Here is a 16,282-nt window from a genome sequence, read left to right on the forward strand (position 1 = left end):
CAAGTTCACGTCCTGGAAATTGCTTTTTATCTCAGAGTGCATTTGTAGTGTTGTTTTTGTCCAAAGCTTTTCCCTTTACTCTGAGAACTGGAGTTATCAGGAAACCTGCTGGCTCAATTAATGGGAATTAGAGGTTATCACGAGTTCTGTAGGCGTACCGTTCGAATAAAAAGGATCATCTCGCTGTTATTTTGTCATGGAACACAAATGCAAAGTCAAAAATGCACTGCCGTGCGACTAAATTGATATTGACCGGCATATATTTTTTGTCACAGCGGCCTTTAAAGCATCCATCATGTAACTAATGATCAATGCTAATTTCCATTCCTGCATTTCTCGATAAAAGATCTAGCAATGTGTTGCTATGGCCGTTTTGTTTCCCAGCATGCAGCCCATCTTTCTCTCAGCCTGTATTAGAAGTCTCTTCTATTACACGAAAGTGTGATTTGTGTTGGGTGTCCGTTAAACTGGAGCGAGAGGGTCTTTCTCTAATTTATGTTATGCCATTGAAAAAATCAAACCTCAGGGACTGATGGAGAAATTGGACAAGATGAGATTCACACCTTTATTTTGTCCGTCTATGTTGGTTTTGCTAACACTAAGAGAACGGTTTCAGACAAAAGAACCATTTTCCCTGTCAGAGAGGTTTTATCTTCTTGAAGGAATGTTTTTGTCTGCATCAAACATTCTGCTATTTTTCAGGTAGAAATGGTTCTCTGCTCAACACGAGGTAAAGACAAATGGTAGAGCATCACAGTTTAATAATTGGTGTGTGAATCGACATGATTTAAAAATGTGAAAAAAAAAGAATTATTGTAAAACATATATATATATATATATACACACAGTGATGTGAATAAGTTAGGACACCTATGCTAAAGTTGCCTAAAAAGAGGAATAAAAAATCATCTTTTGGAAATTGATCTTAATGCCTTAATTTAAAAAAAAATGAGGAAAAATCCAGCCTTTAAGGACACCAATTTTCTTTGTGAATGAATAATGTATCATAAATAAATAAATGTTCTTCCTTAAAATACAGGGTGCATAAGTCAGGACACCCCTATGTTAAATTCCCATAGAGACGGGAAGATTTTTATTTGTAAAGGCCAGTTATTTCATGGATCCAGGATAATATGCATCCTGATAAAGTTCCCTTGGCCTTTGGAAATAAAAAAGGCACACACATGTTTTTATTTCAGCTAGCCTAATAGCTGGTTTGATTTGCATTGAAAGATGATCTTATGGAAAGTACCCCATGCCAATCTCTAGGTATAGTGAAGGGAATGTGATGGTGTGGGGCTTTTTTATTTCCAAAGGCCAAGGGAACTTTATCAGGACGCATAGTATCCTGGATCCATGAAATAACTGGCCTTTAAAAAAAAAAATCTGCCTGGCTCTATGGGAATTTAACATAGGGGTGTCCTGACTTATGCACCCTGTATTTTAAGGAAGAACAGCTATTTATTTATGATGCATTATTCATACACAAAGAAAATGAGTGACCTTAAAGGTTGGATTTTTCTTCATTTTTCTAATTAAGGCATTAAGATCAATTTCCAAAAGATGATTTTTTATTCCTCTTTTTAGCCAACTTCATCATGGGTGTCCTAACTTATTCACATCACTGTATGTATGTATGTATGTATGTATGTCCGTCCGTCCGTCCGTCCGTCCGTACATACATACATACATACATACATGTCCTTCTCAAAAAATTAGCATATTGTGATAAAGTTAATTATTTTCCATAATGTAATGATAAAAATTAAACTTTCATATATTTTAGATTCATTGCACACCAACTGAAATATTTCAGGTCTTTTATTGTTTTAATACTGATGATTTTGGCATACAGCTCATGAAAACCCAAAATTCCTATCTCAAAAAATTAGCATATTTCATCCGACCAATAAAAGAAGTGTTTTTAATACAAAAAAAGTCAACCTTCAAATAATTATGTTCAGTTATGCACTCAATACTTGGTCGGGAATCCTTTTGCAGAAATGACTGCTTCAATGCGGCGTGGCATGGAGGCAATCAGCCTGTGGCACTGCTGAGGTGTTATGGAGGCACAGGATGCTTCGATAGCGGCCTTAAGCTCATCCAGAGTGTCGGGTCTTGCGTCTCTCAACTTTCTCTTCACAATATCCCACAGATTCTCTATGGGGTTCAGGTCAGGAGAGTTGGCACGCCAATTGAGCACAGTAATACCATGGTCAGTAATGGTTTAGAGGTAATTAGTTGATTCAGATGATTAGGTTAATAGCTCGTTTAGAGACCCTTTTCATGATATGCTAATTTTTTGAGATAGGAATTTTGGGTTTTCATGAGCTGTATGCCAAAATCATCAGTATTAAAACAATAAAAGACCTGAAATATTTTAGTTGGTGTGCAATGAATCTAAAATATATGAAAGTTTAATTTTTATCTTTACATTATGGAAAATAATTAATTTTATCACAATATGCTAATTTTTTGAGAAGGACCTGTGTATATATATATATATATATATATATATATATATATATATATATATATATATATATATATATATATATATATATATATATAATGTCTTTGGATGTTTTTAAAAGGAGAGAATATAGCATACATTTTATGGACTTTTTTTAAGCTTGGCAAATGTGGGCACTATAAACCATTCTATTTTAAAAATGGCAAATGTATAATGACAGCTTCATGATTCTTGTGTTCCCCATGTCTTGTGTGTACTTTTGTCATTTCCTGTCTTGTGCCAGGTTTTGTAGTCTTATGTAGTTTTTCATGTCCCCAGTTGTATCTTGTTTCCTCATTTCCTAGTTAAGCTTGTTTGCCCCTGTGTATTTATAGCCCTTGTGTTTCACTTGCTACTTTGTCAGTAGTTGTACATGTATTGGTGGCTTTTGTTTCTGTGATCCTCGTGGTTTTGTTCCTTTGTTCCTTGAGTTCTGTTTTATCTGTTTATGTGTTACTTTATTAAAAATCCTGCACTTAGATCCTCGCCTTCGCCTGCTTTCCTCAGCACGTTACAGACAGCATAAGGTTTTATCATTTTTGTGCAAACTATTCCTATACCCACTAAAAGATAAAAATATTTATACAGTTATGGTCAGAAATATTGGCACCATTGGTAAATATGATTAAAAATGGCTGTGAAAATAAATCTGCATTTTTTTATCCTTTTGATCTTTCATTAAAAAAAAGTTATTTTTTTTACTTCAATGAACGGTTCAATTTTTGTAAATATTTTTAATCAGAAGGATAAACAATGCAGTTTTATTTTCAAAAAGATTCTTTGTTCATATTTTCCAGGGGTGCCAATCATTCTGACCATGACTGTAATATTTATATATATATATATATATTTATATATATATATATATATAATTATTTTAAATACACGCTAAAAGATAAATATGAAGATGTGGTGAAAATGATTAAGTTCTGAACATCTTCTACAATCCACATCTCTACTCAAAGAGAGTTTTATGTGTCATATCCAGAAAGGAAATTAAGGGACTATGCTTCTACAATCAAGCGAATACTTAAGGGAATTGTACCATATCAAAGTGCTTCTCATACTGTATGATATCTTTGTTATTTTTCTGCTTTTTCCAAACAATTCTGTTTTTACCTTCATCTTCCCTTCATTCTCTGCGAGATACAAGGTTTTTGTCAGTGTCTTACAGTGATTGGCATGTTTATTCTCTCTACCTGTTTTTTTCGGCGCTACAATCCCACCGGTCTGCGGCGTATGTGCCAGCTTGATTACTTGAATTTGTGAAGGTACTTATGACGGCAAAGTTTGATCCTTTCTTTCCTCATGCTGGAGACAGAAATGAAAGACAACAGGATGAAAAGATCCTCTCGCAGCACCATATAATTACTATTCATATCACTAACACTGTGGATGGTCTCAGAAATAAATAAAAAAAACATTTTCTGAGCAATTTTTGATCTGACATGGGGTTACTATATTCAGCTTTTCCATTAATAATCGCCATAAATTGCTTAGCAGAAGTGGACCAGTGAGAACTATTACAAAGTGGATCATCATGAAATCTAATTTACATGAAGACAGAAACCACATTAATCTACTCAGAACAGAACCCAAACCTGACAAAAGCATAGGTGTGTCTTTAGAGCAGGGGTGGGGAACGTTGATCCTGGAGGGCCATTGTCCTGCAGAGTTTAGCTCCGACCCTGAAAAAAACACTCACCTGCCTGTAACTTTAGCAATCCTGAAGACCTTGATTAGCTTCAGGTGTGTTTAATTAGGGTTGGAGCTAAACTCTGCAGGACAATGGCCCTCCAGGATCAACGTTCCCCACCTCTGCTTTAGAGCGTAGTGGTGCATTATGGGTTACAGACCAAAAAAAGTTTGAGAATCCCTGAGGTATAGTGATATTAAAGATGGATGAAGCTGTAACTATCTGCTTGTCCTCTTCCGTGACAGGGCTGCGATCTCCCCGAGCAGAGCACGGTTCACGTGGTTCTGCCCCCCCTGTCCTCGTCCCGGCGCTCTGAGCTGGTCCAGCAGCGCAGGCTGGGTCACGGGACCGAGAGCTTGACCCGACTCGACCTAAGTAGCTCCCGTCTGACCACCGCATCCGAAGGCCTGGCTGTCATTCTGGAGACAGATGCGAATGCGTCCAGACAGGGGGACTCTGCTGGACACACAGGTACAGGTCGGAGAACTGAGTTTGTGTGTGTTGTTTTATGTGCGTATGTTTGAGTTGGTGTGGATGAAATATATTTTTAAATCCAGTGGCAGCTGGTGCTTTATAAGAGTGAAGAAGCACAAATAGTTAATGGAAGAATGTGTACTTTATGGTGTCTCAAAATTTGCTCTAAATACTACTAAAGGTGAAGTAATCAACATAAGCTAATAGGAAAACATGCCTCTACATATTTTTTTTTAAACTTAAAAAACATACAAATAACTGGTTTTCAGTTGAAAAACAAAAGCACTTATGGCAGTAAAACACCAACAACTTTTTTTATTCCTTTTAGGCAAATCACGATTACGGTGCAGATTATCGATTAATAAAGCCAAATAATAAAGCCACAATACTGTTATGGCTTCAAAACACTTACCATAGTGCATAATTTGTAAACTAATACATTTTGACATCTGCATCACATAACCACTTTATATGTATGGCTTTTCTGACACCGTAAACTTGCTCGGTAGCTCACCTGGTACAGCACTGCGCTTACGATTCGGTTACGAGTCCAAGCTCAAAGCTAAAATGGCATGATTGCTTCTGCAATTGCATTTTTATCTCTTCAGTTTGCTTTTGTTAACACTAACGGTTAGGTTTCATATTCATATTCATAATCATATTTTTTTTATTTCATTCTTTTGAAAAGAAATGAAAAGGAGCAAAAAGAAGATAAACTTATAATATCTGCCCCTTATCAACACAAATCAAATTACAATTCCAAGGAGGTACACTTACAACACACATCTGCTTTGCAGCACCCATGTAAAGTCATAAATCAATTATCACATTTTCCTACTAAATAGATGCATTATATTTTTCTATTAGTAATGCTTTTACACTCTTCTTAAAAATAAAAAATGACATTGAAGTTTTAATTTCACTATTTAGATTGTTCCACAGACTGACACCCCGAATCGAGACACATCTTTCCTTTAATTTTGTTCTAAACTTAGAAACTAAAAGGTTTCTGAAAGACTTCAGTTCCTCTTAAATGAAATTTACTAACTCTCTTGATGAATCTATTTTGCAAATTTTCAGGTAATGTTTTCAAGTGAGCTTTGTACATTATTTTTAGAAGACTATATTCTAATAAGTCGTTAAATTTTAAAGTTTTTAACTTTATAAATATTGAATTTGTATGGGCCCTATATTCGCTTCCATTTACAACGCGAATGACACCTTTTTGTAATTTAAAGACAGGTTCTATATAAGTCTTGTTTGCACTTCCCCATGCCTCAATGCAATAGGTCAAATGTGGAACAATCAATGCATTATATAACAAAATTAAGCCACATTTATTAACAGATTCTTTTACTTTATGTAACACGACTATAATTTGGGATACCCTAGATTTAACATAGTCAATATGGAATTTCCATGTCAACTGTTCATCGATAACAACACCTAAAAACTTAAATTCATGAGTCCTTGCAATCTGTACTCCTTGTACTGTCAATGCTGCATTTAAATCCACATTTGTACAACCAAAAATCATACATTTTGTCTTACTGATATTTAAAGACAGTCTATTGGCGTTAAACCACCTAATAATTTTCCCAAATTCGTACTCTACAACTTGTAATACCTCATTTATATTTTTGCCAGCATAAAAAAAGTAGTATCATCTGCAAACAAAATACATTTTAGTAACTTAGAAACATTTACTATATCATTCACATAAAAGAAAAAGTACTGGACCTAGTACCGATCCCTGGGGTACACCACAATTTATTGGACAATTTCTTGATTTTATGCTATTGATTTCAACAAACTGCTCTCTGTCTTTTAAATAACTTTTGACCCACTGATGAGCTATACCTCTTATACCATATTTATATAATTTAATCAATAATATTTCGTGGTCTAAAGTGTCGAACGCTTTTTGCAAGTCCACGAAAATACTTACAGTAACATATTTCTTATCCAGAGCATTGGTTATTTCTTCTACAAGTTCCAAAATTGCTGTTGCAGTTGAATGATTTGAACGAAATCCATATGACTATTTGTTAACAATTTGTTTTTATCCAAAACATTTTTTAATCTATTCACAAATCATTTTTCTAAGATTTTAGATAACTGTGGTAACAGAGATATGGGTCTATAATTCGAAACATCATTTTTATTTCCTTTTTTAAAAAGTGGAACCATTATAGCTATCTTCATACTTTCTGGAAATTTCCCTGTAGTGAATGACAAGTTACAAATATAAGTAAAAGGCTCAACAATAACGTCTATAATTTGCTTAATCAGTGACATATTCATATCTATATAATCATTTGACTTTTTATTTGCTAATCCATACACAATTTCCAAATTTTCACTCGCTTGTACCCTCTCGAACACCCTCTCGAGAAAAATGCAGTTTACACTATGTGGAATAATACTACCATCAATATTTTCATCTGGGATGTATTGTACTAAATTTGAGCCAATATTTGCAAATTAATTATTAAATTCGTTTACAATTTCTTCTGTCGCATTTTTATCTGAATTATTCTTGGTTATAAAATCAGGAGTAATAATTTTAGGCCTGCCTCTATGCATGACTGTATTTATTACTCCCCATGTATTTTTGTATCATGTATCAGATTGGTATAATAATCCTTTTTTTGTCTTCTTATAATTGATACGAGTTTGTTTTTATATTTTTTATATCTGTACTCTGCATCTTCTGTTCTTTTTTTAAGAATCATCCTATACAGATAATTTTTTTTTACAAACATTTTTCAACCCATTTGTCATCCAAGGGTTATCAAATGATTTCTTCACATTTTGAGCACAAATTTTAATTTGTTTACAATTTTGATCATATAAATTAATTAATGTAGTCATGGAAGCTTTATAAGCATTATTTAAGTCATTCGTATATACTTGATCCCAGTTTTGTCTCTTAAGATCTTCTTTAAAATCCTCAATAGCTTTACTAGGCTTGTCCCTTATGACAACGAAGAGTTATCTTGCTTGGTCTTAATACAGAAATTGTCATAAATTATAAATACAGGGAGATGATCACTCACATCAGTTGTGAAAATACCATTTATAATTTCACTGCGTATTTGTATATATATTATCAATAATCGTAGCACTATGACTTGTGATTCTAGTTGGTTTGGTTATCATTGGGCATAAACCTGCAATTTCCATATAATGCGTAAAATCATTAGTTGCTATGTTACTACTCAAATCTATATTGAAATCACCACATACAATTACTGATTTATTCTTTACATCGTCAAACAATTCTATTATTTTTTCTGTAAACAAATCAGTAGCAGGCCGAGGTGGTCTATAAACACAAGTAATTAACACATTTTTTTCCTTTGTCATTCATAATTTCTATCGTTAATGCTTCCATCATATCAGTCACAGCTATAGTTTTATGCTCAACAACTTTACATTTCAATTTGGCATCAACATGGAGGGCTACACCTCCTCCGCCTTTCCCCATCCTGTTTACATAAAACATGTTGTAACCGTTGATCTGTACACTGTCAACTTGCATTTCCTTCAACCAGGTTTCTGTTACAGCAATCACTTTAAATGTCCGTTTTAAATCGCTAAGAAAGTTGTTAATCTTTGATAATTTACATTTCAAACATTGGCTATTAAAGTGTATGATGGAAAATGCGTCATCAGAAAACCTTTGTGTAGTCCCATTAAACTCTTGTGTTGTAAAGTAGTGACATTCCCCAGGTGCTAGTATATTATGTGCGAAGACAGTTTCCATATCAAATATTTTGTCACTGTTTATATCAACATTTGGGACCATGATAGAAAAAAGAGTACTTCGAATGTCGAATGGATATTCTAACAAAACCATACAGGCCCAGTTCAACAACAAAATTTATCCATTGATCTGACCACAATTCCCATTTTAACAAGATTATATTCATTCCCACAGGGTTCAACATCGGCATATCTTGAGATGTATCAAGATTACAAAAAGGAATATATCCCATTATTTAAATTGTTCTAGATCTATCAAATCTCTTAACATCACAACTTTAGCTTGTTCCGGATTTGACCCATTAAGTTGAATGAATACCTTACAATTTCTTGTCCATGTCGCCTTGATTTTACCAATTTTCCGCAGGGAGTGAGCTTCTCTTGCAATATTTGCCATTTTCTGCGTTAAATGCTCATTCAGATACACCGCTGTTCCTCTCAACTTTTTCCCTTGGCTCAGCATTTCAGTTTTGTTTTTCAGATTTATGAAGCGCAAGACAATTGCAGGCCTCGTCTTGTCTTTACGTGGTAGAGTATGACACTCCGAAATGGCTTTCAGATCCACATGTATATCCTTCTCTGTCAAAAATTGAAGAACTTGCCTTTCCAGTGTTTGCAGATCAGCTTTCTCCACATCCTCGCTAACATTGCTACCACTTGCAACAGCTTTCGCATAAGACCGAGGTTTAATGGTCAAACCAGTAATTATTACATCCTCCATTCGCATCTGTTGTTCAATGTTATCGAGCCTTCTATCAAGTTCATTGATTATTTTGTCTTTTGCGCTTAACATATCTTTTAGTTGTTTCACCTCTTCTACAACTTGCGTTAGCTTTGTCAGCTGTTCGGTGACTTTGACAAGTTCCCCAGACATATGACTAAGTGACTTGCGAATTTCTTCCATATCACTTTACATTTTCTCAGTTTTCTTAGGCGGTGCCATTTCCACAATCTCCAAAACTTCATTCAATTTCTTATAATTTAGCAAAACTAACCATTGTAAACTCTTAAGTTTACAGAGTCTTCACAGAGTGCGACCATCTTGGAACAGTGACGTTCACACACCACGTGCCAACTCGTGTTTAATGCCAACTCGGGTTTAGACTAGGGTTTTGTGTAGTTGGTATGTTATTTCCAAAAAGCACTAACCTTTTAGTGTTATTCACTGGGCATTTCATGTCCAAACTGCTGCAGTTTGTACAAAAATCAATGTAAATAAAACGTTGTCATTTTCATGCTTCGTTTAAAACTGAACCTGCTTTTAGAGCCACTCACTGGACATTTCACTTTGAAAGTGTTCTAAGACATGCAAGAAGCGACGCAATGTCATTTTGGCATCCCAGAGGTACGTTTTTCCAATTAGCCTGGGTTAGAAGTAATGTGTATGTGTGCTGATTTTCAAATACTGTCTCTCACTCAAATATAGTGTTGTGCCCAACCTTACATATAGATTATTTGCACAATGACATATTTGCCATTGCTATTTATATGTATTTTAATAGGATGCTGTTCTTCCTGTGCAATTTTGAAGCAATTGCCACTGACTCACTTCCTATATAATGCTTTCAGTCCCAAACTAGAATTCCTCTGTAAGTACTGTATATCCTTTCATTTACATTAGTTTGTGCATCGCTGAGGCTTTTGCGACCTCCTTCATCAGTAATACGCAGCTCTCAGAGAGAGCATTTCAATGTTTTTGTAAGCGCACCGGTTGGTGAAGTGGATGCTGTCATTTGCCACAATGGCGCCGCTTTTACAAGCTGTCCTCTGCCCGTCCTTCCCTTTTCAACCTCGCTCTGGCTAGCGGCCCACTCGGCTACTTAGTCCAATCACGCTACCTCTTTTATCCAGCCCTTCTCCCTGTAAAAGCATTAGCATAATGGAGGAATCATGCAGAAATCATAAATAATAGGGTGCCTGTCTTATAAAACCCACTCTGCTCGATTTATTGTTAGCTGTGTCAAGGTATCTTGTACCTCTTCGCTGCCCCATGCTTTTAGCTCTAATGAGAATGCTGCTCCCAGGTGTGTGCGTGTGTGTGCATGAGTGATTTAAACTGGGATGGGAAAGACTGATAGGACATGTCCTCTCTCAAATAAATCATATGCAGAGAAGATGTCTGGATCTTCTTTTCTGGCTAATTGGATTGTGAGCCCTTTGTCCTGGGACCGTGGTGGCTTGTTGAAATGCTGCTACACCTTGTTCTTATTCTGTACTCAGTGCTCTAAACAACACTTATGTCCCACTCAAAACACTCCACAGCTGTTAACTAATAGAGGACAAGATACAAGGGATACAAAATAAAAGCAAACAGAAGCTTGCTAAGATTTAGTCTGCAATGTTTCTCAGCTCATCCCATCCATTCTTAAATAAAAGAATGTACTTAATTTACTTGAAGTGTAATTTCGGCACCAAACAGAGTAAACAAAAAATTAATCAAAAGAATACAAAAATATTGACTTATTCTCTACTGGTAGCCTATGGTCTACCATTGCTTAGCCACACAAGTTGTCCTGGCATCCCAGAGGTACGTTTTTCCAATTAGCCTGGGTTAGAAGTAATGTGTATGTGTGCTGATTTTCAGTAATGTGTATGTGTGCTGAGGGCTACAGTGTCCACACTCTTAAAGGTCACATAACACACACAGTTTCTGCCAATCTCATGTTAATCTTGAGGACCTATAGAGTAGTATTGAATCCTTCATATCTCTGAAGAGTCTTTAGTTTTATCAGATTTATATATGACAAATACGCTGTACCGATAAAACATTCTTCACCGAAATGCCGGGAACAAACACACTTGCATAACTGGAATCTGTACTCCCCTGCACTCTGCCAAACGATTGCTCCTGTCTGCCTTGCTGCTGAGTGGTTTGCGTCTGTAAGCTCTGTATTGCTTTCTGTTTTGAATCTTTATTTACTATCATTCCGTGTTGTTTATATTGCTCATTATGTCTTACACATCACCACACATTAATCTGACATCGCTCGATTCTATCTAAATCCTTATCACTAGCACAACACGCTAGTTATTTCGCTAGCCTGCATAACAAGCTAATAACTCGCTAGCCAGTTATTAGAGGTTACTAGAGTTACTAGAGGACAGTTACTAGAGGACAGGCCATTCGTGCCTGTCGTCTTTTTTTTTTTCCTCACGACACGCAACCAAACTTTAATTGAGGATAGTTTGAGTGCAAGGGCTTTAGATACTGCTTTGGATGCGACTAGCTTAGTGAACTCTGTACATTGTTTCGGTTCCGGCTGTAGAGCCCGTGCAGCAGGGCAACTGCGTGACGGTGAGACGCTGTAGTCGTGGGACAAAACACCGCTCTTCCGTTCCCATTGCAACATTAGACTTGATATTATTTCTTATTCAAAAGTGGTGGAAAAAATAAGACAGCCGACAGCTACGTCATTTAAGCGCAGCATTCAATGACATCAACAACTCTGTTGCGTAACGTGTGAGAAGTGCTGGACTTTGGCTTCGGTCCATCTATCGCTGTTTTCAAAGTTCGTGGACTTAGTACATAAGTATATGTAAACTGTGTTTTTCAAAATGGCGGGTGCCGGTGTTTCATATGGCATATGTTCGGCCAATCAGCGTACACTTACGTCACTGATGCTTTAATTTTGTGCCTGAAGTAGGAGCTTATTAGTCCTTTGGAGGATGCTTTGGAGAACAGAAACATGTTCTTCCTTTTGGAACAAATATTTTAAGACTTTTTTTGCAATGGTCCAATGGTCTAAGACTTTTTTTCCAATGGCTTTCAATGGTGTGTTGAGAAAATGTACCTGCTATAAATGTTTCTTACCATGAAACGTACTCTGTTACTAACGTAACCTCGGTTCTCTCTAGAGAGGGAACGAGTACTGCGTAATATCTTACGCTATGCGGAAAACCTCTTTTCCACGAGATATTGAAGCTAAAAATGATCCTTAATTTTGAATTAATGTAAAACGCTGTGCAGCAGCATGCAGACATAGGCAAGACGGCTTACGTGCCTATTGGCTGCCCTGCGGCAACAGCAGCAGCCTATCGAGAGTGGCCCTGCGTGACACATATCCAATGGGGGCATTTCGCGCCCACTTCGTCACGTCCCGCCAGAAAGGGCGTGGTCTCGCCCTATAAATATAGCTCGATAGGCTGGTACACTGGTTTTCATCGCCGAAGCGAACCAGAGCGTTGTATGCACGGCAAGATACGCAGTACTCGTTCCCTCTCTAGAGAGAACCGGTGTTACGTAAGTAACCGAGTACGTTCTCTTACGAGAGTATCTCTCGTACTGCTTAATATCTTACGCTATGGGGAACACAATGCAAAACGCCGTGCGTACTGGGATCCGACACCAAAGTCCCGGCAGTAGCCCGGGGCTCATATAGTGCATAATCACCATAGTGTAAGGAACTCAGCTTTATGAAATATTAGTAATCAATAATAACTTGTTATTATTAATTATGAATATTTGGGTCAGTTAATTGGATTAACTTGACATGGCTAAATTAATCTTACAATCAATTAATCAGTTAGTCCGACAAACTCTTTGGATTATTAATTTATTCTAAGAAAAGGGTATCTTCCATGGCAACAGAAGAATAATTATTTCTTAGCATGTACAGCGCTTTGTGCAAGTAGCAAAACCAAAATCGTAAAAGTGACTTTGTATTGCAAACAAGACAGAACCAAATATATATTATGTACAAGTTTTATTAACTAAATATAGATATTTATATGAATATAAATAAACTAAACAACATATACACATGAATACATAAATAGGTAAGTGATAGAACGAAACCGAAAACGGAACTATTGAGAAGTTATATGTAACTATATGAGAAGAATATCAGCATGTCATTTTCAAAGCATCAAATCAAAAGTATACTTGCATGCCTGAGTAGCGTACACTATTATCAAAGTTGTTCAACTGTGAGGTTGAAGATGCCCACCTGGGAGACTCCAGAATCTCTACATCTCCCCCCTTTTGTCTGATGAAGTCCCGGTGTGGACATCATCGGACAACAATCATCACCATGGATGGATGACAGGTGAATCATGATGGTCGGGTAGCAGGTGGCTATTAGGGCTGAGGGCTCAGCTTGATGAGGTTCAAAGCAGCCTATGGCGTGGTACCTTCTTTCTGAGGATTTCGTGGGCTTGGCTGTAGATCTTCGCATCTCCTTGAGCCTCCTGTACAGGATGAAGGGCAAGCCCAGTGTCAGGGTGTGGTTGATTACCGTAGAGGTACCCAGCGCAGAATCAGCTGCAGTCCAGGTTTGGACAACAGGTGAGGTAGTTAAGATGGGCAGTTAAGACAAAGCTTGGAGGGCTGTGTCGTAGAAGCAATTTCAGTTAGCTGGGACCCCCCTTTTGCAGTCCACAATTCCAGTTCTGGAGTTAGGGTGAAATTGTGGTCCTTGAAAAAGATGGGATTTGATTCAGGTTTGGTCTCAGCAGGGCAGCGTGTGTCTTGGGTCAGAGGCTGCAGACCAGCTGAGTTTGATCAAAGTCATTCTGGAAGACAGTAAACAGCTGTCTCATGGAGTTCACTGTCTGGTTCAACAGGTGTTGAGAATTTTCCACAGTTCCCTTCAATTTCTTGTTGATGGTCTGTAAGGAGGCACTCTGTGTTGTGAGTTACCTTTTAGCTGTGGGATTTCAGTTTGAATTTCAGCCACATGTTGTCTCACGGTGGCTAGGTTCAGTGCATTGACACTGGACATGCTAAACAGAGTTTCGACGGCAGCGGCGGCTCCGAGCAAAGCTCCCAGGAACCGTTTGGAGTGGCGCAGGTGTCCACCAACTCCGCTTGTGTACCAGTCCTTTTCTCAAGTTGGTTGAGCATGTGTTCGACATTGGCCTCAGCGTGGGCGAGGGAGTGGAGTCGAACATACACTCTCTGGGTGTGGGTCCTGCAGTTGGTGATATGGAGTCCCGATTGTTCCTTCGGGACGCTGCCTGATACCGGACCTGGTGAGATGACCGACTGCGGCTGTCCTTTGGTTGGCTGGAGGCACAGGAAGACTAACCACATCAGCATCCTGGAACAGACAAAGGGGAGAGGGAGAGAGAAAGGGAGAAAAGATCTCAGCGACTGTCGTCCTTTGTTGGCTAGGACAGTCTTTCCGCTTCGAGGACGCCGGTATGCCACTTGCTTCGATGTTCTGGTGCTGCGGTGTGCAGCACATGGTGCGTCATGGGCATACACTGGCATTTGACCCCCCCCCCCCCCCCCCCCCCCCCCCCTTTTGCACTGTGGCACCACAAGCTTTGGCGCAGCGATGTCATCAGGTGCATTGTCCTGTGCACGCATCATGTGCTTGTTGACTTCAGTCGTCTGGGGCACCGGTTGTCGGTGGGTGCAGACGGTGTTCATGGATGGTTGGAGGGGTTAGAGGTGGTTTCTCATAGTGTCCGTTGGTTTGTCATAGTCTTTGGTAAGCTGGAAGGTTGGGTTAAGCAGAGGCTCTGTGACATTTTGGCACACTTGTGGTGAGAGACTAATCCTAAAAGTTCAGAACCACTGTTCAATGGGTTCACTAGATAAGTAAGACTTGTGTGGTTCCTAGAGTATTTCCTGGAAAGGGCATAGCCGAGATGAAATAAATGACTTAAGATGGTTCTTGTGACTAAATTATTTCTCTGGACTTAAATGGTGGTTCACTACGGCTTGACGAAGTGAAGGATAGGAGGAAAAGGGACAGCTTTCCTATTCAAATTATCCTTATTATCAATCCTCAGGACTATAGTTATGCCCTAGTAATTGTTGAAATTACTAGTGTTGCAGGGTCACAAAAATGAGTGCACTTGTTGAAAATAAACAAAATCACAAATAAAGGTGTCTCTGTTTCCTTTCTGGGCCCAATGGGAAATGGAACCACATTCGAACAAGAGAGGAAATGGAATTAAATCATATAGATGACCGAATAGACAAGGGAATAGCTGACTGCTATTATTATCAAATTGGAAATAAAATAAATAAATAATAATAATAATAAAAAAAGTAATCAAGACAGCGGTAATGATCTGAATGTGAGAATAACCAGTAGCACTAGTGACTAGGGGTGGGCGATATAGCCTGCAATCTATCACGATATTTCAAGAATATTTGCAATAATGATATTTATGACGATATAGACATTTTTTTGTTGTTGTTGTTGAAAATTTTCTTATTCAGTTTATCTCGCCTAAATGTTTGCTTACTCATTGCGTTTTTACAATGTGGTCATTTTGTTGTTAAGAGTTTACACAACACAAGGAAGATTGATTTCAATCTTTGAATTAAATGTTAAATGTGTGTAGGTCTAACACCAGTATTCAGAAATACTACAGAAACATAATAAAGTAATCAAATGTAAAATAACACATAGTCTTTTAGTTCTGTTTCCTGATTAAATTAAATACATAGGCTAATAATTCTCATTCATTACAATTAAAGCTATCTTTTGTTGTTTTGATGACAACATTAATGACAGACGCATAGCCTATGGCTGCTGTCACTTTTACAGCTAGTGCACGGATCCATTGCTGTTTTCATTATACTGTCTGTCACACTGTCACATGCGTTTTATACATAACCGACTGTGTTTATGAGTATACTTACCAAGACCGGAAGTTTTAGGCCCCGTCCACACTACTGCGTTTTCGTTTAAAAACGGAGAATTAAAACGAAAACGATCTCCGTCCACACCAGCATTTTAGCTGCGTATTAGAATTTATCTCCGTCCACATTAAAACGACTGAAAACTCGGATCACGTGACCATTCTCCAACACTGTGCATGCGCGTGCCGGTGTAAACAGGAAACGGATGGACTATTCCTCAGATTTGATGAGG

At 37.7% G+C, this 16,282-nt stretch overlaps 1 protein-coding gene across 1 annotated transcript in view; it reads left to right on the forward strand.

Moving 5' to 3' along the window:
- Window positions 1–16,282, forward strand: part of prkn (parkin RBR E3 ubiquitin protein ligase) — a 182,119-nt gene that overhangs the window by 62,700 nt on the left and 103,137 nt on the right. Inside the window, exon 3 of the mRNA XM_077247072.1 lies at window positions 4,454–4,679. Within this exon, the coding sequence (XP_077103187.1) occupies window positions 4,454–4,679 (226 nt within the window). The remainder of the gene's footprint in view (window positions 1–4,453; window positions 4,680–16,282) is intronic.

This window comes from Siphateles boraxobius, unplaced genomic scaffold, assembly GCF_051911475.1.
Source record: "Siphateles boraxobius isolate OS27281-9 unplaced genomic scaffold, OSU_SipBor_1 104, whole genome shotgun sequence".
Classification (NCBI taxonomy): domain Eukaryota; kingdom Metazoa; phylum Chordata; class Actinopteri; order Cypriniformes; family Leuciscidae; genus Siphateles; species Siphateles boraxobius.